The sequence below is a fragment of the Pithys albifrons genome, chromosome 1, assembly GCF_047495875.1.
Source record: "Pithys albifrons albifrons isolate INPA30051 chromosome 1, PitAlb_v1, whole genome shotgun sequence".
In the NCBI taxonomy this organism is placed as follows: Eukaryota; Metazoa; Chordata; class Aves; order Passeriformes; family Thamnophilidae; genus Pithys; species Pithys albifrons.
In genome coordinates, this window is record NC_092458.1 from 81,483,676 (window position 1) to 81,507,345 (window position 23,670).

At 39.3% G+C, this 23,670-nt stretch overlaps 1 protein-coding gene across 1 annotated transcript; it reads left to right on the forward strand.

Moving 5' to 3' along the window:
• Positions 1-1,967: 1,967 nt before the first annotated feature.
• Positions 1,968-22,115, forward strand: CCDC83 (coiled-coil domain containing 83). The gene is made up of 10 exons (XM_071571641.1): positions 1,968-2,053; positions 4,925-5,009; positions 7,725-7,893; positions 8,558-8,725; positions 11,736-11,827; positions 14,522-14,590; positions 17,086-17,207; positions 18,134-18,216; positions 19,706-19,890; positions 21,669-22,115. Exons 1-10 carry the CDS (start codon positions 1,968-1,970, stop codon positions 21,852-21,854), a joined length of 1,245 nt encoding a protein of 414 aa, XP_071427742.1. The 3' UTR covers positions 21,855-22,115.
• The last annotated feature ends 1,555 nt before the right edge of the window (positions 22,116-23,670 follow it).

A 23,670-nucleotide genomic window follows, 5' to 3' on the forward strand; every position in this document is an offset into this window, starting at 1 on the left:
AGCTGATGAGAGTGGTGAGCAGCCATAAAGGTGGTCCCTGCAAGGAGCATCTGGAAAGTCACAGTAGCTGGGTTGTAGTGTCAGGAAACTGCCTGCTCCTTTTAAGGATGCAATGGCCATGTAGTTATTAATTGAGAAAGTGCTGGTAGTGATAATGGGGGCCTGTGAAGAGTTTCGCCTCATTATTTATTTGTTTGGGAGAAGCAATAGATCTTTCCTTCTGCAAAGGTGTTCCTACTGGTTTAAAATGTGCAGTCAATTCTCAGTCCCCCTAAATATGTTCCACTCTCTATGTGTGTGTTTTCTATGGTTTGCAAAATCCAGAAAATACTTTATTATAGTGTGGGGATTTTTTACCTGGTGTAGCTTGGAGGCTTTCTTATTGCTCCCTGCTTGGGAAGAATTTCGTAAATGTATCACTGGAGCTTACCTGTGTCTGGAGTGAAAAAAAAAAAGGGCCTAAACCTTCAAAATACTTCTGCTCAAAATTTTGCATTTGTATCTGGTTTTAAGCAGGGGACTCGTTTATCCATTTAGTGAAAGAGACAGAAATAAAAAAAGCACAACCCCTTAGGGATTGTTCTAGTGATCTTCCATTTCTGAGGAAAATCAGTAAAATAAATGCTCAAGTGGAAATAGAATCAATACAAGTTCAGTTAATTCTGCACTGAAGAAGTATTATGATAGTCTTTTTGACACTTAACAAGTGTATCCTGCACTTGTGCATTTTGGCTGGGAATTTCAAAGGGCTCCAGGAGGAGCAAGGTCCCTAATTTCCCATCTCCATGAGACTTTTTTTCTTAGTTCACTTGTATGTTTTTGGTTGTTTGTTTTTTTTTTAATCTGTCTTACAACAGCTGTGTGTTTAGGATTTTTAAAAGTTTCATGAAAAAAAATATTGTGCTGAATAGGAAAATGCAAAGATGGTGTGTGAAATAGGAGAGAAAGTTATAGAAAGTTATTTTGTGTATAGAAAATTGACACTGACTTGCTGCAGGGTATCCTGAGTGAGGTGAGAAGTCATGGGCCTGTGATGGATTACAGTGCCTCTGTCTGCTTAGTTTAACTTGATTTTACAGACTTGTTTATGTGGCTTTCCACCATTTTTCCCCCTGTTTATTTGTGCTTGCTTTAGTAGCAAAATGTATCCAGCCTGCTGTGTTTAGTCACAGAAGGAGTTGTTATCAATTTCAGCTACTACTGTTAGAATTCAGAACTTAAATTCAGAAAAGCAGTTTAATATGAAAACAGTTTATATGCAACGTTTCTACTCATTCAGTAATAAAACCTATATTATACCAATTGTTCTGATTCATTTTATGATGTGACCGCTAAAAGTGAGGTATCTTTGTAAGTGCCTCTTTCTTGTGAATTTTTTTTATTTTATATATTTTATTTATTTTATACAATATATACTACTAGTTCCATTACAGAATTATTCATTGACAGTTGAAGTCTGAGATTGGTACAGCGTGCCCAGGGAATACTGCTGACATGCATATCTCTTCAGAAAGTGTTTTTGTTCCAGCTCTGACAATGAAAACTGGTAGCAAAGTTGCAGAAAGGGAAATATTCTTAGTTCTAGGAGAACAGAGGGAGAGGGAAAGAGATGCATATTAACAAGTGGACTTGACAAAACAAGCCTGATAAAAAAACCAGTGGACTGGAAAAAGGACAACTGGAGATTTGATTTGCAAGAATTTAAAACACAGCCTGCAGCAAGGGATGAAGTAACTGGTGATAGAGGCCACTGTGTCTAGTCATAATTATACTCCATGTTGCCCCAAACCCATGGGCCTGAGTGCTATGCTGAGCAGGATTATTGCTGTCAAAATTCCAACTTGTTTTGTTTATTTCAGAACTGTTAATAACTTGTCACAAGTGACAAAGGCCAGTGAACATATGACAATTTGTGCATTCATCTATATATTTTTCCCTTCACTTCTAGCACAATTACAATTAAAAAAATGGAAGAGACCAAGAAAGGGGAGAAGCAAGAAAAGCAAGTTACAGAACCTGAATCAGATATGCCAGAAGCCGTACTAGAATTCCAGTAGGTTTAATATAATTTGACTCTTCACTCATATAGAATATTTGAAGGAAGGAAGCAGATAACAAAGACACCTTATTCAATTTAGAGCCTGAGCTGATTTTTTGGGGGTTTTCAAGGCTATTTCAGAAAGGTATGCTTTTTAAACTTTAGCTATAAGAAAGCATTTAAATAGGTCAGAAATAATTTTATGCCATTAGGCTGTAACTTGGGAAAACAAAGTTTTAATAAAAGCAAAAAACCACCCAGTATTTTTTTCTGTCAGTAACAAGCTTTTGATCAGCATACACTGAAGTTGCAAGACCATATTTGACTGTATTTTTAGGATTCTTTGGTGTTCACGGAGGTTTGTTGTCACTAGGCAGAACTTCAAGACCCACAGTTTTCTCTCTTCATTGGTGCAGCTGAGAACAGAGCACAAGGTGTTTTATTTTGAAAGTAAGACAGGGATAATTAAAGGTCTTAAATCAAGCAGAGAAAAATAACAGCCGAGTGCGAAATACCTGAAACAGTTACAAAATAGTCCAATTTATTGGATCTCCAATCTCTTGAGTAGAGGATTAAAAGGAGAAAATGTAAGACTTTTATCAGAGACCAAAATTAAAATGTAAAAACCTCAACAACATCTAATATTCAACAATTATCAGTGTTTAGGGAGCAAGGAGTAGTTCCTCGGTGAGGAAATGAAAAGTGGTGTAAACAAACTAAAGAGTATTTATTTGTAGTTGTAGTGACATCTACAGGAGTTCATAGAGTTTATGTAGGATTTCCTATTTCATTTTAGAGAACAGAGTACAATATTCCATAGTGAAATATCCCAGACATATCAGAAACATACCATCCGAAAAGACATCAAACCAACCCATCTATTTTGCTAAGGAATCAGCAAACTGTATTACTCAGTTGAGATAATAGTTCACCACTTTGTAATAAAATTATTCTTATGCAAATTCAAATATTCAAGAAAATGACTAATTTGTCTAAAGAGGTTTTCCACTGAGATAGGTTCTATACTGATATGGATTTTATCATTTCTACAACAGCAATAGGGAAGGAAGGGAAGAAAAGTATTCTTGCTGTTTTTATCTTTCTCCTTCTCTCTTTCCCTCTTGCTCTCCCTTTCCCTCTCTTCATCTCTGTAATTTATAACTTCTCTGTACCACTTGACTGAACAAAGCAGCAAGTGAATATCTGTCACATTCCACTTTAGGATTTATGAAGTATTTAGTATTTTTTTAACTTCCATTCCTATTTTTCCTTCCATACATTGAAGAATGGTTGCTGTTCATAGGGCATTTGTTATTTTTCATTTTCATCATAGTTGCTGTTTCAGTATTTGTTAGGAACAACAATCTTATGAATTACTTGCCTTAGTACCATCCTACAGATGACTGAAAAAACTGTCATGGGTACTTGGGGAGAACGTTGTTTCTAGATGATTAAATCAACTAGATGAGACATAGTATACAGAGTTGAGAAAAATAGTGTCAAAGGAGTCATCAATGCAGCTGTTTTGTGGCTTTAATCTGACAAATACCATAGAAAAATAAAGGGGAACTTTCAATATGTAGCAGGCAAAACAGCAAATTGTACATATTGACATTAGCAAGGTGATGGATATATTAATGGAAAATCTTAAAGTAGCAGAAAATAAGAACAGCAGCAATATCCAAAGTACAGAAGTGGTTTAAAATGGCAGGTGATTTAGGCAATCACACTATGGGGCCAGGCTGTCACCTCTGTGGCATATTTTTGCTGTAGCCATGACCACCATACCCCCATATCTCTGCTCTCTCTAGATAATATCGTTGTACTTCATAGAAAACCTGAAAAATACCTTGGAGCACACTGACACCGGAGACATAAATTTAGTAACCTGCAATTTGCATGATTCAGTGACCCAAACTTAGCAACTTAGATAAAAAAAAAAGAAAAAGATCTTTTAAAACAGCTTATACAATAGGGAGAGAGGATAAAAAAAAGCCACAAACAAACAAAACAAAAAGAAACAAACAAAAACCCCACAAAAAAACCCAAAACAAACCCCAACAAAAATCAGAACAAAAAATTGAAGGAACATTAGCTGTTGAAAGAGTAAAAGATGGTGTGATAATTGTAATACTTGTCTCTCTTGCACCATATGGTGAATGAATTCTGGGAACAGAGGAAAAGATTACAGAGAATTTTGTGAATAGACACCTTTTGCAGCCTAGTTTCTCATTCTAAAAGAAAGAACACTGGAAAAAAAGACTTGTTTTACAACTGTGGCAAAGAGAATACCTATGAAAATGTGAAGGCAGCGAGCTAGTTCTTTGACAAAGATGTATGAACAGAGCATACCACTCAGGCTGGAGTTCCTATTCCCTTAGTGCTTCTTAGAGGCTAACAAATTGTTGGTGTACAAATGTAGTTCATGAAGCTTGATAAGCCACATTTTCAGAAGAACTGAATCCCATTTAATTCTTCAGTCTGAGATTCATCTGACCTATGTCTGAGTGAGTTGCCCAGGCTTCCTCTATAGCTAGTGATGAGTAATATTTCTGGAGCACAAATAATGTCCTAAAAGAGACGTGATTGGCCAACTAAAGCACATGCAGAAAGAATCAATCAGCTCAAGCCTCTTTAGGGGCTACAGTGGAACAGTATAATAAGGGAATCTGTGTCTGTGTAGAGCATGAAATCCAAACTAACTTGAAGGTCCAGATCTATATGGGAAAGAAGTTCTTTATGTGTAGTAAGCAGACAGTGATATCTACCCAAATGAGTAAAGTAATATGATATGAAAATAAACATGTATTTACATCTAATCTAGGTTAGACAGCATTCCTCTCTCTTGTGTTTTTTTAAGAATGTCTCTTTTTTTACTCTCTACAGAATTGAGACAAAAGAAGCAACAATTGATCGGGTTTTGTTTAATCTGGAAGAACTGGAAAAAAAGATCAAAGAGTATCATAAAAGAGTAAGTGACTATGCATCATTCTCCCAACACATTTTATATGTGTTATTTAAACTCATAGATTCTGTTTTACTTCAATCCTAATACTACATACATTTAAACTAGTTATTGCAGTGAATTTGTTACATTCAAGGAAACTAGAGTTAGTGAGTTACTTTATGTGCTAAAAGTTAAAGTGTTATCTGAACTAAATGTGAAATAAAACATAAATGTCCTAAATAGAACATATAAAAAAGGAGCTTCAGGAGTAAAACTTTGCAGAATAGAACCCAGCAGTGAGGTGAGTTCAGTGAAGGTGTTTTCCAATGCATGTGAGACCCTCTATAACTGCCTACATATTTGATGGAATCACAGAATCCTTAATGATGGGACAAAAAAAAACCCCAAAAAACCAGCACAAAACACATTCTGCAGACAAGCACACAAAATTTCAGTTTCAATACAGATCGCCCACAACAGACTTAACTAACAACAGAAAACTACTAACCAGCAACACAACAACCTAAAACACAAATCTAGAAGCCCCCTCAGTAACACAGAGCAACAAAATCAACTGCACGAAACCTTCTCTGTAACACAAAGCAGAAGGAAAGAATAGAGCTGTTTCCCATTAACACACATGTTAAAAAACAGAACTACACACCCTAAAGGAGCACAACAACCAAAACAAAGTAAGAGCTATACGTAGTAAGTTACGAGGTGTAAGGCAAGTTATAATTATTGGTATTAAAGTAGCAAAACACAGTAAATAACGTGCCTATAAAGATATAGCCCAATTAGCATCAAAGTATCTGTGAGGTAAAAGTGAAAGCATATTGTAAGGGTATAAGGTACTTTATAAGGTATAACATTGTCACGATGCCTCCCTAATATCCAGCCTAAACCTTCCTGGCACAATTTGAGGCCATTTCCTCTCCTCCTGTCGCTTTTTCCCTGGGAGAAGAAACTGACTCCCACTGGCTACAACCTCCTTTCTGGTAGTTGTAGAAAGAGAGAAGGTCCCACCGGAGTCTCCTTTTCTCCAGGCTAAACACCTCCAGCTGCCTAAGCTGCTCCATGTCAGACTTGTGGTCCAGTCCTTTTAGTTTTACTGTGCCCTTCTTTGGACATGCCTCTTCCTCTGCAGCAAACACAGGACAGCAAGTTCCCTTTCAGTAGGTACCTTTCCTGCAGTACATTCAGATATGCCTTTTGACCAATCCTGCAAATATTCCTTAATATTTTGATACATGAAGAATTAATGGTTTAACTTTATTTTTGTCAGTGGTATTAGGAGACCTAACCAAATACTCAGATTTGATGACCTCTTTTGATTCACTTCTGAAGTAATGAAATTGCACAGGTTTCTGTGAGAATCTAGTTATTCTTGCAAACTTACTTACAATAAAACTGAACAAAAAAGAGCATCATGCATCTGACTAGCTGCAATTTTTAGCACTGCTTGATGAAGACTCACTTTCTTGTGGATTAAGTGTTGTTTTGGGTAATTTTAGAACAACTTGTGTAACTACTGATTGCACCTGAGTGACACTTTAAAGAGCTGTGTATATGAGCTGTATATGAGCTGTATATATACACCCATAATACGGTATCTGATGACTTTGAGCAGTGAACTTTGTATGCTATATGAAGAGTCACTCATTGAAATTAATTCAAATTACTCAAAAATCCTTGCACTGGATAAGCTTGCAGCCTTAACTTGGTATATCAGTGAAACATTGTAACAATGTCGCGCTGTCTTTCCTCTGCCTGATGGTTGCTCTGCTTATGTAAGTATCCATCTATTTAGCTTTTCGTGGTGCTACTTTCAATTTTGAAGCCTGGATGGTGTTTCATTTGTGGTTTAACGCACTGGAAGTGGCATTTGCTCTTCTTTATGCAGGCATCTGAAGTCTCTTATGATTATTTCCCTATTTTACTGCTAGTTCATGGTTTCTCCAGGCCTTCTTCGTGTTTTAGACTGTGCAGGACATTTTAGGGCATTGTTGAAGAGCTGTTTGTTTAATTTACCCGTGTTTTGACAGTGCTTTGACCTCCATTCTTGGTTTCCTGCTTAACATTTCTGAATGGTTTAGAGCTAATCCTTCTAGAAGTGAAGAATGCTTGAGACTCTCTCTACTGCATAGCTACTATTACTTGTTGCTTCTGTATGGTATCCTTTGGCAGCAAACATATACATGATCAATAACCTGTGTCACTTGAGAGGATCATGGCAAAGGGTTATGGTCACAGCTGCGGAATCAGGAGGTATAACTAATTCCAGCTCTGACAAGACTCTTTGCTCTGGCTGTATGCTACTGACCTGACAGTCTCATGACTTTTCTACATGAAGGTGGTACATTCTCCTGAAGAATGTTGACATGAAACAGACAGGTCCTACATATAAATATGTTTATTAAATTACTCACAAGCAACTTTCTTTCCAGGCAGTGGAGGACTATTTATGTACTGCACCAAGTACAGCAGTCCTTTGTCTCTCATTTCCTTCCAGTGGTCTTGAAGTTACTGAGAAATCTTCTGAGACCTGAAAACTCTCCCTTACACTCTATCCTTTTTGAATGTGAAGAATAGGTGTTTAGTTTGGTGGTCTTGTATTTCATCGGGTACTAGGCCAGATTTTACTTTTGTTACTCAAATTTGTCACTCTGAAAACTCCTTTGAAAATGTTTTATGTGTCTACTTTGAAAATGTGTTGTGTCGTCTATTGTTCTTTCTTAGAATGACCTTGTGAAGGAAGAACAGAAGAAGCTTATCAGGCGCCTAATAAAACAAACAGAAGAAAAGGAGAAAGAACGAGATGAAAAGGAGGTTGTAACTAGGGATGATGTGGAAGAGTCACTGAAAGCAATTTTTCAGTTTGTGAGGGAAAAAGAACAACTTTTTAAAGGTATGTTGTGAGTTGGGGAAGTATGGTTTGCCATTTACACAGTTGGGCTTGAATACTTTTTTGTTGGGTTGTTTTGGGGTTTTTTGATTTTTTTCCCAATTCAAATGAGATTCAACTTCCTCATTGCATAAAAAGTATAAGTTTCCCTCCCCCAAAACTGGGCTATCTCAATTTGGTATGAGATTGTGGGAAACTTGTAAGCAAGTCTGTTCCCTCCAAGTGATGTATTTTATTATGCAAGTAGAGTCTTTCTCTTTTCTGTAGAGTTGAAACTTATGAAAGGCGTAAGCACTGGTTCCACTGGAAGATTTGAAAAAAAAAAAGGAAAATTTGATGGCAGGAAAAATGACCATTTTTGACTGTTGAAAATTCTGGCTGCCATCCCTATGATTCTCTGTGAGAGACACATGTGTCTTTGGTTACAATATTTCAGTGAAAGCTGCTGTTGTTCCTTGGAAGAATTAAGATCAAGCTGTGTTCAGCAATGATGGTGGCCCTTGACACTGAGGCCATCAAGTTGTAATGTATTGCAGTGTGGAAGAATCCCCCTTCCTTCTCCAATCCCTGTAAAAGTGCCTTTCTTAAAGAATTTGATGAAGTTGTAGGAAATATCAGTTCAAGAAATCAGTAGTGAATTTGTCTTTTGACATTCTTATTTTAATAGATCTGCACTCCCAAATTGAAGAAACTCAGAAAATAATTTCAGTAAAGAAGCAAGAGAGAGATTATTGGTTGGAGTACAAAAATGTAGGAAGCAAAATACACGCTAACAAGATTACCAGTCTGGAAAAAGACATTAAGGAAGTCAAAGAGAAGCTTCAAAGAACTACAGGTCAGTTTACACCTGACACAATGCAAGTCTTACAGGCTCTTTGCACATTGCTTGCAGGAATTCAATTATAAATTTAATTTGAGATCAAGTTCTAGTACCTCATATTAACTTTTCTAAGACAGTGAACATAAGGTGGGCTGTGTAATCCTGAAAAATATGACACCCTTTCTCTCGCCTTTTATTTCTATAAAATATCCTTTTTAAAGAAATTATAATGTTTACAGAAGTTATAACAGTTAAAGAAACTGATAAATTCCTGATTATTCCCCGGTAAAATACAGGCAACCCATTTTTAAAAAATGTTACTGTGAAGGACAATAGTTTTCTAAAAATACCTATATTTAGGTCACCTACACACAGGGCTCCCTTAGCAGTCATACATGAAAATGTTAACTCTGCTGCTATGGCTTCTCATCATGCTACAAGCACTTCACATATTGAAAGCTCCTTTGACAGGAAAGTAGTGTGAGCTCATTCTTGGAACAGTCTTTTCTATGGAGCACACTGGTTTACAAGCAGAACTAGAGGGAGCTCTTTAGCCACTAGTCTGGACTTTGCCTCCTAGTTGCTTAGTCTCATGTGTGAGGCCCTGCAAAATTGCCAGTACGGACACACACAAATACTGGGTGCTGTTTCAGAACTGTCACAACAGTGGAATTAATTTGAGAGCTTATCTGTTCTGATGCTGAGTGCTTTACAAAAATTTCTTTACTACCTCATTGTTTTAAAGTCATTTAAATATTTTGCCTTTACATAACCCATGCTTCCAATGGGAGAAGGATGTCCTGGTTTTTTTCCTTTATGTCCCTCTCAGGATGCATGACCACAGCCAAGCAGCTGGTAGTAACAGGCAGTGACACTGCTGTAAGGGTCTCTGTATATTCTGTGCCAACCATTACCAGGCAGCAACTACTGTGGATAAGAGCCAGCTAGCTATCTTTTTGTCTCTTGAAACATATTTTGTCATGTTTAAGATCTATTCCGTGATTTCTACATTGCCAAATAGCTTGTCAGATATCCATCTCTGCATTCAGAAGAGGCTGAGTGTTTCATTATGCATTTTCCATGTTCTTAATAAATTTAAAAAATTTGCTACATAAATGCTGAAATATGAAATGAAAAAGGGAAGGGGCTTTTATATAGAATACCAGAATGAGCCAGTAGTAATATTCAGTCTCACCTCCCGCATGTCACAGGCTACAGAGTTAAAAATTCAGAGTCAAACTGAAGTGTATTTATTGAGAGACTGTCACAGAGGTACTTACAGCAGTTGCCTACTTAACATACTGCAAAATGATGCTGCCATTACTGGAAGTTAGCATACTATTTTACTTAACTTCCTAAAATAGAACCTAGAAAGTGTCTGGGGAGTACAGCCTTCCAGTAGAAATATAACAAGCTTTCAGAGCAATGCAGCAACAAATTGGGCTTGTTCACGTCTCAAATGTGTAACAGGCTTAGGGAATAAACTTACGTGAACAGGTTTCTGTCTCTGTACCACATATCACTCCAGGGCTTGACACTGGCCCAGTTCATGTTGTCTGGTGGTGACATTTTAAACAAAACAGCTGGAGAGGAGAGGAAGCAAAAGAGGGCCACACACTTAGGTGAGGTGAGGGGGAAACAGTGGTGCAGTGAGTTAGGGAAAATAACCTCCTTAGGAACTGCTCAGACATACGGTTTCTCCTTTCCTCCATTCTCCCAGTACAACTCAGGTTATTTAGCTGTCTGAAAGAAAGAAACAGAATTAATTATAATATAGAAGTACATCCATTTCATTCTGCCAGGTCTAGATGGTGAATTTCAACTTCCACAGTGTTAAATTAAGAACTCATCATCATCATCATGGCCAGGCTTCGCGAACGCAGATTTGGGCAGGGCTCTCCCCGTGTGTGTGCCCTTCCAGCCTGTGCAGGGGATTTTTTAGGTGAGGCACAGCGTGTGCAGAACTGGCCCCACTCTTTAAGTACTAAGGTCCATTTGTCATGGCCGAGCGACCTTGGATGGTGACAGTGAAGTCCTTGGGACTAGAATGTACAGCCCCCGGTATTCCCAGGAGGTCTCCCATCCAAGTACTAACTGGGGCTGAGTCTGCTGAGCTTCCGACATCTGACAGGATTGGGTGTCAGGGTCATACACAACTAATGAACCAATGAACCTTTGATATTTGACTACCTTTGACTCCACAGTGAGTCCATGACCAGATACTCATTTACAGCCAGATCAGCAATAGGCTGTCTGCAACACAAGTGCAGAGCAAGGCTGAACTTCAGGCCTCTAGAACAAGTATGAAGTGCCTTCCATCCAAGCAAATGACTATAATCTCATTCATTCTTTCAGAAGGGAGAAATATCAAGCAGAAGTGAGCTATTTAGATGAGCAAAAAAAGAACTAAAGGGAAGGATGAAATAATTAAAAAGCAAGTGACTAGAATATGAAGCCAAACAAATTCACTTCGATGTAAGACACACTTTCTACATAATGACCACAAGGAATAATAAAAACAAATCACTGGGGCAATTGCCACATTTTCCCCTTTGTCCTGTTGTCCAATTAGAACCTTAGAGCCTTAGATAAGAAAATTTATTAAGCATTTTATAATAATTGGAAAAATGCCATGTGGATAAGATGTTCCAATATGCTTCTATACCTACCAAATAAATTTTCTAAGCAAATGTCTCCCGTAGCTCCAGGAACTGCCATTGATACAGACAAAATTTAACATTAAGATGCCAGTATTTTAGCAGAATATGCTCAGCTGTTGCATTTGTTAACAGAGATGTGTAAGCCACTTCTGATTTCTAGTTTTGTAGTTAACACTACTGTCCTTTGGATTTAGGCTGATAACTTCTATAAGAAAGAATGTTTGAATCCTTTTCTGTGGAGCATCTGTGCATGTGACACTTGCTGATAACTTTCAGTTTAGTAACAACATGCCAAGTATCTATCTTTTGCCAGGAGAAATTGATGTCAAATGATAATTTTGGATTTCCTTTTTTATTGTTTTAAGAATATTATAGAGATGCTTTGAATGCAGTGAAAGAAGAAAATGAGAGACTGTTTGACAGGCACATGAAGTTACTTAGTGAAGAGGCTCTTAAGGTATTCCTTTTCCTTTTCAAAAAACTTCTAACTGCATCATAATTATGACACATGTGCTCTGCATTAAAATTATTTCAACTCACATTAAGACTTGGAACTTTTCTAATAAATTGACAGTGAAATAAGCTGCAAATCTTACTACACATGAAATTAGTTATTGTTATACATACATATACCTATTTTTTTTTACATCAGACTAACAATGGGTAGATGTGAGGGCATTTTACAAATGAGGTATGAGAAACTGAAACACCATGCACTGACAGGACCTGTTCAAGAATATGTTGCTTTTGCTGTGACCTTGATTTCGACAGTTGCGTAGACTTCACAAAACAATAACATACAAAGAGATTGGCTACATGAAAATATATGTCAATCTGAAAAACAACATGTCTTGGTTTGAGGGGAAAAAACCCAAAATGTTTACCCACAAGCAGGGAAGGGGGCCTTCTCCACAATAATCATGCCACTCTTTATAAAATTTAAGGAAAAAAGAATTTAATACAAAAAGGATAACTGTTCTTAACTGCTATATATAAACACGCTAGTGCAAACCTGTTGGAGGAGACCCAGGGTTTATACAGTGGCAAAAAATACTACAAGAGATGGATAGACGAGGACGCCGAAGTCCAGGAACCCGGCTCCCCGAATATGGAAGCTCTGCGAGAGATTTATAAGGACTCGAATGTTCACACCCTATATTGATGCTTCCCCAGTTTGGATGTTATACACCCCAATATGTCTACCCTGGTTATTTTTCCCTTAGTAGTTCCTTATCCAAGTTCCCTCTTCCCACAAAACCCTCCGGGTCGCAGCCCCCTGTCCTAGCCCGACCCGGCCATGGGGGCGGTTGCCGGCGGGGCCGCCCACGAGGCGCTGCTGGAGCCTGGGCAGGGGCTGTCCCCGCCTCGAAGTGCCGGAAGCCCTACGGTGGAATTTCCCCGCCCATCTCATTCTCCCATTGGTCCTTTTGCCGCTCCTCCCCTCCCTCCTTCCCTTCGTTTGCATGTACCCAATGAACTGTGTTACTCCGCCCCGTCTCCACCCCTCTTCCCCACCTACATCCGGGGAATTCCCATGCTCTCCTCAAAAGCCAGCGCGTGGCAATAAACTTGGCTTTTCCTCGTGGACTCCTGGCAAGTGCGGGCTTGTTCCATTCGGGACGGTCGCCGGGCCGGGGGTGGGAGGAGCCGACCTTCGCTTCTAAGGGGCCTGATCCTAGGGAGCCCTGCTTGTCGCTTTCCTAGCCTTGCTCCTGGAAGCGGAAACCTCTGCACCGTATCGGTGGGTTATTTTTAATCCGCTGATACAAACCCCTTCCCCAACATCACAAGAGAAAGAAAAAAAAACAACAACAAAACCCAGCAGGTTTCCCCCAGGAGGAAAGTTATACTTAAGCAGTGTCAAATGTCACAGCCCGGCTGGCTGCGGAGTGAGTTCCCAGTAGTTCCCAGTCCCTCTCCAGCGAGACAGACGAGTGGTGAGCTCCCAGATAAAGGAGAAAGAAAGCTGAAAGTGGGAAACCACCACGTGTCCTGCAAAAGCAGCTGCACACCTCTCTCTCCCGGGTCACTGCCCCAGCCAGGCCATGACGGTGCGGGCGGTGGTGAGGCTGGAACAGAGGCCGGGATCCCAGATGCAGGAACCAGGAGAAACAGCCACGGCGAGGAGAAAAACAGCGTCTCAGCCAGAAGCCCCAGCAGTACCAGCAAAGCAGCTTCCCTCCTCGGCAGCCACCGCTCCTGCGTTCCGCCGAGCTAAGAAAGGAAAGAAGTCCCCAAAACCAAAAAAAGACAAACCTGTCCTCATCCAAGTGATCAACAGTTAACTACTTTTTTTGTTAACTGCTGGCATGGGCAGTTAGTGGCAGGGGAGAGAATTTACATAATAATCCCAAAATACAACACAACATTGTTCTACTTGTAAAGTAAAACATTTTTAAAATGCCATTATAGCACAGTCTCAGGAAAATTTAGGTTTATTGATACATTAATTGTTTTTCTGTCATCTCTGCCAGCTGTGATGTGAAAACATGATTTACAAATGGCTCTAGTGACAACTTCTCACTTTCACAAAATGCAAAGCATATTTCTGTATGAATCACTAGGCCCATTATGTGTTTAAATTCCCTGGCTGAAGTGCTGGAATTTTCAGTCATGTGAGAACATAAACCAAAGGACTGTGTTTATGGTGATCTGTACGGGCATCTTCCCTTCCAGTTGTTCCTTTTCACTTACTGACATCAGTAATTAAGTTGTAGCTTTGACTCATTAGCACAGACCTTCAGATGTTTAGGTCACTTGTCATAGATCAGCACTGCCTCTTTTGGGATTTTGCTTGGGGTCTTTAATAGCTAAATATTTGATTTTCTGAAAACGGGAAGATTTGAGCAATAGTAGGAACATAAAAGAACTTGTTAGGAAAAAAAAAGAGAAATGTCCTATTTTAATATGGGAAATTATAAAATATTGGTAAACTGCTTGACACATAATCTGCTCTAGGCAGGATGATGGAGAAGAAACATCTGGCCTTGTGAAATAAATCCTCTTGTAATCCCTCAGGGGATGCTACAGTCTGTTGTGTGGATGTTTCTTAATTATTTCCTGCTAAAGAGCAGAAGGTTCTTCTTTACAGTATGCAGGACTGTCAAAGTTCTGCTCTCCGATGAGATGATCTTAAATTGTGTTTTCTCAGAGTGCTGTGGGATACTTAGACAAAAACTGTCGCAGAGAAATTCAAGAGAACGAATGGCTGAAAGAAGAGGTAAGAGGATCACTTGCCTACAGTTTATCATGGTAGTTGATGTTTTAAATACTGTGGCCTATAGTCATAACTGTTTCCAGTGATGGGCCTCTGAAGAGTTCAGTAGGAAAAGAAGAGCAGTTTTCCAGTAGTTAATCTGTAGTCCTGAGTAGCAAACAAGTGTAATGTGGTGAATAAAAGTAAAAAGTGAACACTTACTTTCACAAATGAAGGAGCCCTTTTCCTGCCCAAGAAGGTACATGAAGGACTACCATGTTCCATACAAATAAGTATTTCTCTCTGTGGAGATTGGGGTGCATAAAGGCTCAATGATGTAAGTATCTGAAGAGTGGGGTTTTGAATTGCATTGAAGTTCTAGTGTTGCTGTATTGAAAGGAAATGGTTACGGATGTTGGAAACATGTTTTGAGAAATGTCTTGAGACAACTTTAAATAAAAAGTAATAAAGAAAACATGGGGACTATACACTGAAGAGAGGAAAATACAAATCGTATATAGTTGTAATTGATTATTTAATAGTTTTTTTACTGTCTTTTAATGGCAATTTACAGCTATATATTAGATAGCTGTAGCTTTTCTTGTTAAGAAAAAAAAAATTTGTGAGCCAGATTTAGGGAACTAATTTTTCTATGGTGAAAACTGAGTTGTGTTTGTTCCAGTCAATACAGATTCTTTGTTGTGATCATATCTAAGCATGAGATTGGTGGGTGAAATGCCCTTCTCCACCTTTACAGCCTCACAGTTTAGAGGTGAGTGAAACTTTTTGGGAAGTTAATAAATTAACTTCTTATTTTTCCATGCCACATCAACAAACCTGGAAGAGGTTTCCCCATTTTAGTCACAAGTTTAAGATACGTGTCACTGTGCAGGGGTACAGCTTTCCTTCTTCCCCTTAATGAGCTCTGAGCATGCATCTTTAACTTTCCAGGGTGGGTGTCCAAACCACAGCTTCTGAAGCAATGAGGGTAGGGTCAGTAGGAAGGAATTAGTGTTTTGTTTTGTATAAACAAACAGGAGCTCTAATCCATACATCCAATCACTGAATGAGTATGAATTATCTTCCTGTTTCCATCTTGCTGAACACTTATGAATTTTACACACATTAGACAGTCTCAACAAGACAGATCCACTTTGGAGTATTCTTATGTCCTGACAGGCCCTCACCTTGGAGCTGAGGGCTTTGGGTTTCTTTCCTCTCAACTAGAAGTTTCCAGTGTTGTGAATTACTTTTCTATGTCCTGAATTACTGCTTTGAATTTTGGGGAAAACAAAACTATTATCACTAAGTTTTCCAGTCCTCTGAATTCACCCATTCATTTTCTCTGCTTTTCTTACATGGATGAAATATTTTCTTTCAGGCTAATGTTTATATGTTTTCTCTCAGGCTAATGTTTATATGTAGCTCTTTCAGTATTTTCATTTGGGGAGATAAACCAAAAATTTCAGTTTCATCTCAGTTCAAAATTTATGTTGTTTTTTTTTTCAGTCTGGCCACTGAACTGAAAAAATGATTTACCAAAACAGCCCTAAGCTAGTTACCTCCAAATTTGAACAGATTTGGAGACTTCAGCCACATTTTTCTGTGATTACTGTGTTACACCAACATGGTGCAAAACTGCATCACCTCATCCTGCAAAGCTGCATCACCTCACTGTGCCAAGCCACATCCTGTTACTGGTTAATGTCCTGTCATTTTCACCTTTTTAATCCCTGTGAGAAATTTAAACTAATTTTAAGGGCGAATTTGGGTGATTATAGCTGGGTTAATTTGGCTTTGGTGAGAACAAATGCTTTCAGATCACTGGGTACTGCTCTCAAATATGTCCATGTGGTTAAGTTTTCTGGGCAGGTTTCTCTCCCGTACATTCCCCTCTCCAGTGAGGTGGATAAGAACTCACTTGCACTTCAGGAAAAGTGGAAGGAATTGTGGGAGCTAAATAACTGGTATCCTTTGGTCAGTGTAACTTCACGGTGATACGGAGTGATTAACAGTCTGAAAGAAAGTGTTACCTGGGGCTTAGCCTTGTTGTGGTAACTTGGACCAAAATTTTTGCTGGTTCTGGGTAAGAAGGTTTTGTGTATAAGCAGGAATTAGAAAAACAACACTTGCTGAGCAAGCCCCTGAATTTAACTCTTCAAAGAAGGTTTGTCTCTCTCCAATGTGAAACCCCTGATGTGAAAACAAAAATTTAAAATCCAGAGCTTCTGTCTAGCAGACCTGTTTGACTACACAAGAAGGTTGTGCTGTCAGAGTTGCATGGCCCAAATGTGTGGCTGTGATTGACAGAGCTGTTACAGTAAAATGGCTCTAATAAAAGCGTGAAAGAACCAGAGAGACCTTCCCTTTGCCTGACTATGTGTCACTATGTTTCCCCGCAAATGTGCAGTCTTGTTGATACAGCTGCAATCTTTCTAGGTATGTGCTGTTAAGGTAGTTGCTATGAAAACTTTCCACAATTCTAAGATTTTCTTTTTATTTTTTTTTATTGTCAAAAGGTTAAGATCTACCGAAAGGAAGTAAGTGATTTGAAAGCCTCTGTTCAGCTCCTGGAAAAAGAAAATACCAGTTTAGTTGCAAAACTGATTGATATCAAACTTCAGCATCTGATAGAACCCAGGTAAAATGATGCCTTTACAGAATCAGAAGTGATTAATTAAAAACAAAACAAAACAATACTATTTGCCTCTAAAGCTGTTTAGGCTCTCCTACATCAAAGCCAAGGTAGTTTCCTACTTGAGGGGAATCAGGATTTGGCTGTGTGTTGGACTTCTACCTTTGAAGGATGATGGTAACATTGTGACCTCCTAAATACCAAAATTCAGGGAAGAAACTATGTTCTCTCATAACCTCTGAAGACCTAGTGCTACTCACTTTTAGTAGGGATATCACTGGGGCTTGGAAATAGGTTCTTTGTGTTGTAGTTACATGGTCTCAGTCCCAGCTTTTCAGATCAAGCGCTGAGTAAGGAAGGGACCTTGGGATATGCCTGTCTGTAGAGATGTCTGTAGTATAGCTTCTTTTAGACTGAAATTATTTAACTTGTTCCCTAGAGAAAGATTTATTTAGCTACAAAATATCAACACTAATGCTATCAATAGCACAATGTTACAATGGGAATGATGCATCTTCACTTTCCAGTCCCAGCTCAGTGATTTTAGCCATATTGCATAAAAGGTTCCAAGTCCTAAGAAATGACCATTTACCTCTCCTTTCCAAACTTTGGATTGCTTTTAAGTGAGAGCTGCCAGCTGTGGTTTGAATCTCGGACTGACTGGAGACTATAACATTTGTTTTCTTTTAGTCTCATGGACATAGTTGAACTTAGGCACTAAGAATAAAAAAGAGCAGCTTATTAGCCACTAAGCTACCTGGCTGCCTCCACTGCATTTTTAAATCATTCTGTTGTTCTGCACTTGTGGTTAAGCAGCAAGTGGCTTTCAGAAAGGGTGTCCTCCCCCTCACCCCAAAACATTGTACAGGACAGTTTAGAGAGAAAATTGAGACCCCTAATATGAGTTTCACTTTATCTTTTTTATTCCATAGGCATTTGTTTCTTACTGAGGCCCCTGGCTTGCAAGAAGAATTTCCTAAGGATGAAATGAAAGTGGAACACAGAAAATATGCAGGTAATGCACATGCCAGCAGCTTATAAGAACTTACAAGTTACTGAACATTTACAGACTTTTTATTTCTTAAGGTTTATATCAAACTGACTGTTTGATATGGTAAACATCTAATTTCCCACTTGATGGCAGCCACCACAGCAATGATCGACTGTAGTTTACATTAAGACCAAATCACAAGCTACCTGTTACACAGTTTTTAAATTGAAATTGATATCTAGATTGTGGAATATAATTACTAATCTAGAGCTAGCTTGGAATGCAGTTAACAGGATAGGCCACCTTTTATGAATATATAATTCATATCTTACTAGTTCTTTACTGACCATATCATCTTAACTTCATTATATCTTGTCCCTGAGAGGACACTCTTAAAATCTGTGTTGGCTTTCACTTCAAGTGTACATACATTTTATGGTCATTTACCTCATACACCAGAGTTAAACTGTAAATAAATCCCTAACAAGAGTAGATGAAGCTACGTGGAGCTCAGCCTGAACTAAAAATCTTAAGCACTACTTAATTTTGGGCTGAATCTCCATCTATTCTGGTAGGTATGCCCAGGAAAAGGATATACCATTAGGCAAGAAGGAGCAAGTGAACATGCTTACTTGTTTAGTATGGTTTCTGTGGATTCCTTAATATCACGTTTTATTTTACTTCTTTGTGTGAGTAGAAGAAAGAGGATGGAAAAAAGCACAAAGTTAAAGACATAAGTTCCAAAAATTGTCATCCGGTCAAACAGTTATGGGCACATCAGTAAGTCTGGTAAATTCTGATCAGCCCCAGCCATAGGTGGGCCTTTGGAAACCATCAGGCACCATCAAACATGTTGACTAAGACTTCTGAATTAGAGTTGTGTTTACTTTGAATACTTTTGCTAGACCTTTGGAATAGTTACTGGGAGGAGTAGGTTTTCTTCTAATAAGCTGAGATCAGATCACTGTCCCAGGCAAACCTGTAACTTGGCAGTCCATGTGCAGAATTGTCTGTCATCCTGAGGATGAGTCAACTGTAAATGTGAATCATCCAAGGGAGTTATAAGTAGGTTAACTGTGTTTCAGGAATTTATATCTATGTACCTATAGATACAATACATGAACGTAGAAAAGGTTTACACTTGTTTTTGCTGCCTTTCTTATTCTTTTTAACTGTTCAGGGCTCTACAGGATTTAAGTTGAATTGATGAAAGATCATTTTAACCCTGCCCCATCCCACAGACCCATTAGTTATAACTTCCAATCAATTGCAGCTCCTAGTCTTGACTAGAAATTGTGAAAAAAACCACACACACACCAGAAAAAAAAGAGGAGAACAGTGAGGGAAATCAACATTTGGCTTGAATTGCCAACTAAAAGTCCTACTGAGCTGCTTTGCATCACATGGACCAAGCCATATTAAAGATTGCAGGCAATGCTCATACTAAGTACCAGTTCCAACTTCCATAAGGCTTAACAATTACATACGAATAATTTTTCTTCTCTTTAAAAAGCAAAGACAGATCGAGAAGAGAGCCTTGAAAGTGCCACAGTTCCCTGTCAAACAAAAAAAGCCTTTCCAAAAGATCAATCTAAAACAGAGGATGAGAAGCCTCAAGACAGTGGTGAAGATCTGCAGAAAAAATTCTTCACTCCAGCTCTGGATAGCTTGTTGTATGAAGATGAAGATGATTTCCAGGTATGAGTTAAATTTGCCAGCTCATTCACTGACACAAACATCTTTCAGAATGGAGCTTGAGCCACTGTCAGGACCACTCTATCTCCAGTGGTGTTATGGCAACCAGTGTCTTTTACCTAGTGTGCAATTCGGATGTTTAATCACAGGCCACTGGTGCTCTTTGGGACAGTTAGGTCACTCCATGTCCTTCAGATGCTGGGCTGAAAGAGCACAGGTTCTCTGTCATACAGGCCAGCCCCCTGTGGATGTTTTGGATGCCTTAGGGAATTTCTGATACCATGAGACACATGGTTTTGGCAATTGAATGGTGTCCTAGGAATCAGCAGATGGAATGTCAGGATGAAATTCTCCCTAGAAACAACTCTGAATGCCAACTAGTCACAGTTTTCATGGTATTGCATAGACTTGCTTGGATACTGGTCCTTTAGAATTTGTGTTGCATAGTAGCATTAAAGGATCAACATTCCTTCACCAGAAAGCTGGGATGAAGGTGTTCCTGGGTACAAACTACAGGGGTTGAGAAAATGGAAAGGTACAGGTTCTATGCAAAAAGCCAGAGTTTGTGTGGTTCTCACAGATGGGGTGGTGGTCCCTGTTTCTGGAGATCCTCGATCCTAGGCTGCAAAAAGTGTTTCCTGGGTGCCTTGATACTACTCTTGAGTTACAAAAACTTGAAGACATTTCTAAAGAAACTATTTACTCTCAGAAAATACATTACTCTACATCACTGCTTTCTACTCCAAATTAAAGAAGATGATATAAACATAGTTGCAGGGCTATGTAAAGATACCTCTCCATGTGTCTTTTTTGCCAAATATTTTATTCAAACTTCCTCAATAATGAGTTATAAAAGACCTACAAAACAAAATGAAATAAAAGTCTCAACAACTCTTTTTCTGGAAATTTGGCTTTAGTTTTATTACCTTGCAATGTGTGTTCAGAGAAATCATCCTGTTGCCTTGATCAGAGACTAACTTAAGGAGTGACTCTGTCCTGCCGAGGCATTACAAAGAAAAGCTGAAGGTTTAGCAAAAAACATCTGCCCAGATGTTTGTTTTCTTAGTCATTGCCTTAGGAGAGGAAGCTGTACTTTCTTCCTGCTGGCAGCACTGCAGAGCCCACCCCACTGAGGGCCATTGGTGCTGCTGACACCCTCTTACCCCCTAACACTGAAGGTGCATCTGCAAACAGTGGTGTTGCTCTGGCAACTGCTATGAAAGCATTGATTAAACAGAGGTGATTCAAGAGCTTGCACTGGAGGGTTCCTTCTTCCCTCTCCCTGGTTTGGCTGTATGGTCTGGCTCCTGCCCATAGTGCACATCGACTTTCTGTAGCTGATTCACTCTCTAACCCAGCAGAAAAAATTCCCCTTTCCCCCCCGGCCTCCCTCCTAAATTAGTTTTCTGTTGGGTTAGGGTCAGTCAACTGAAATAACTCAGAGGTTTGAAGACCAGAGCCAGTGCAGATGTGGCACTAGCACATGGCCAGGCTTGGACCTCTCTTTGGCAGGAATAAACTGTTGGATTAGATTAATTCTTCTCACAGAACTGGAGAGAAAATTTGGTTTACAGAGAAGTTGAAAACACACAGTAGAAGAGAGCAGCATGGCTGCAGCCTCCTAAGATGAGCTGCCTTGCAAAAGAATCCCATTATCACTGACATTCCCAAACAGCAATCCCAGGGCAGCATCTCTACAGTTGCTTTAAAAAGGAAAGTTGCCGGGGTTTTTTTTTTTAAAGAAGGTTATGTAATTAAGAATAATATTCTTTCTTCTTAAGGTATACTTAAAACTGGGTCCTTTAAAGAGAAAGCTGTATGTGATTGGAAGACCTGTGCCTACTCATCATGAGGAACCAGAAGAAATGCTAAGCAGGAGTGACAGAGAAGATGGCAGCCTTGGTAAATCAGATGGGCACATCACAGCTGAGATGATCAAGGCCTTATTTAAAGAAAATGTTGGTTGAAACTAGACAAGCTGTGATGTTAACACAGAAATGCAACAACCTTGGTTCCTCAAATATTTGTTCTGTTCTTCAGGGAGTGTATGCCATTGGGCTTTGTGGAAACTGTTTTTGAGTGCCTGAATCATGATTCAAACATGTAAGTTTATTGAAAGGTATGTTTGTGTGCAGATGGCTAATTGAAAGGTTCGTTTCCTTATGAGTGAGAGGTCTTGTGCACTTTTGGGATGTCAGTCCACATGCACATGTATCTACTAAAGAAGCCAAGTTAATATTTAGTTTGTGTGGTCTCCACTTGCAGACAGTCAAACGTAGAATTCCCTCTTGATCAGACACTGAATGGGTAAATATAAGCTGCCATAAAACGCAAAATTGTTACAAAATACGTAATGCTCTGCTAAAGCAGAATTAATTTATCCAAGCATAATTCAACAATTGTTACAAGTGAAGTGTTAGAATGAAATTTACCTGTCTCCATAAAACCCCTACTTAAATATACTGAAATAAACAAAAATTAATTAAAGATTTAAAAACAGCATAAAAATCTAGGAAGTCTTAAATATTTTGTTTGTTAATTGGCCAAATATGTTGTGTATTCCCATGTATTTGGTTTGTGGTTGGTCTCTATGAACATATACATTGATGCAGGGGGCAGTTTTCCACTTTCACTGCACACCCTGGATGTGCTCCCAGGAGAACACAACAGTCACTCCCCACAGGTAGGGGTTCATCTATGCATTTCCTGATTAGAAACTTGTGACAGCATTGAACAATCTGATTTAAACCCTTGACAAGTTAATCAGCTCCTTGGAATAAAGCTCTTTTAAAAATTAAAACATTTTAAACAAACTGCATCTCCATGCAGTGCCTTGGCCTATCCTGCACTTCCGTGCGTACATTTTGGTATTCCAAGCGAGGCGTTCCTGCCCAGCAGGTGTCGCCTTGAGCTGCAGGTGAGTCCAGCTGCTCTCTGGGCTCCTCTGGAACCGAGCTCGAAGCACGCAGGTAACGGCGGCAGGCTCCGTCTCTGACTCTCACTTGCTTTGCCATGTGTAAACAGTTCCATGACTTTGGGCATTTCCTGCTTTAATACAAAGGCTGAGGTGACTCCCAGCCCTCGAGTGTCCAGGGACTGGAGATCTGGACTTGCAAGGCGGTTGTGCTTGCAGCACAACAGAACCCTCCCCTTGCCTACACTGCCTTGCTTTAAGTGCAGCACAAGCCCCATGAAACGGCTGACTCGAGAGATTAGTTCTGCTCAGTGATTAATTTAGCTTCTTGTTTACATGTAGAACTAGAATACAGCTTATGCTGAACAGCTTTTTGGTTACAGAAAGGTCTCTCCTTCTTCCCACCACTCCCCAAAGGGAATTTACATTTTCTAGTGATGGAAATGTAGAATCCCTCTCTAGGCTCCTCTTGGCTTATGCCCATAATGCATAACACCATGTGCAGGACATATGGCAGGGCAACATAAACCTGCATCTTGGAAAAAAGAACCTTTGCCTCTTCCTGTCTCTGTTTAGCATTTTCCTGTAAGTGCCTGTGTGGGTGAGACAGTTAAAAAGAAATCCCAAACATGCTAATTAAGGTACAAGCTCCAGGCAGCCTGCATGAGCAACAGCCTGTAGCAAAACATATTTAGTGGAGTGTCCCAAATCCCCTTGATTTCTATAGGATTAATGTTAAGGCCAGTGTGAGGCTTTTGTATGGAGAAAGCTGCGTGTGCAGCATAAGGCATCTGGATTTGATAAATTTGTTACTGGAAAAATCTCAGAAATGAGCAGCATGTTGTAAAACAAGAGAGCTGATCAGTCCT

What these genes read in the sequence shown, in the direction of transcription:
- CCDC83 (XM_071571641.1), top strand. Translation starts at nt 1,968, where the DNA reads ATGGAAGAGACCAAGAAAGGGGAGAAGCAAGAAAAGCAAGTTACAGAA. An exon ending in TTAGTGAAGAGGCTCTTAAG is followed by an intron (nt 11,828 to 14,521) that starts GTATTCCTTTTC and finishes GTGTTTTCTCAG; the next exon opens with AGTGCTGTGGGATACTTAGA. An exon ending in AAGATGAAGATGATTTCCAG is followed by an intron (nt 19,891 to 21,668) that starts GTATGAGTTAAA and finishes TTTCTTCTTAAG; the next exon opens with GTATACTTAAAACTGGGTCC.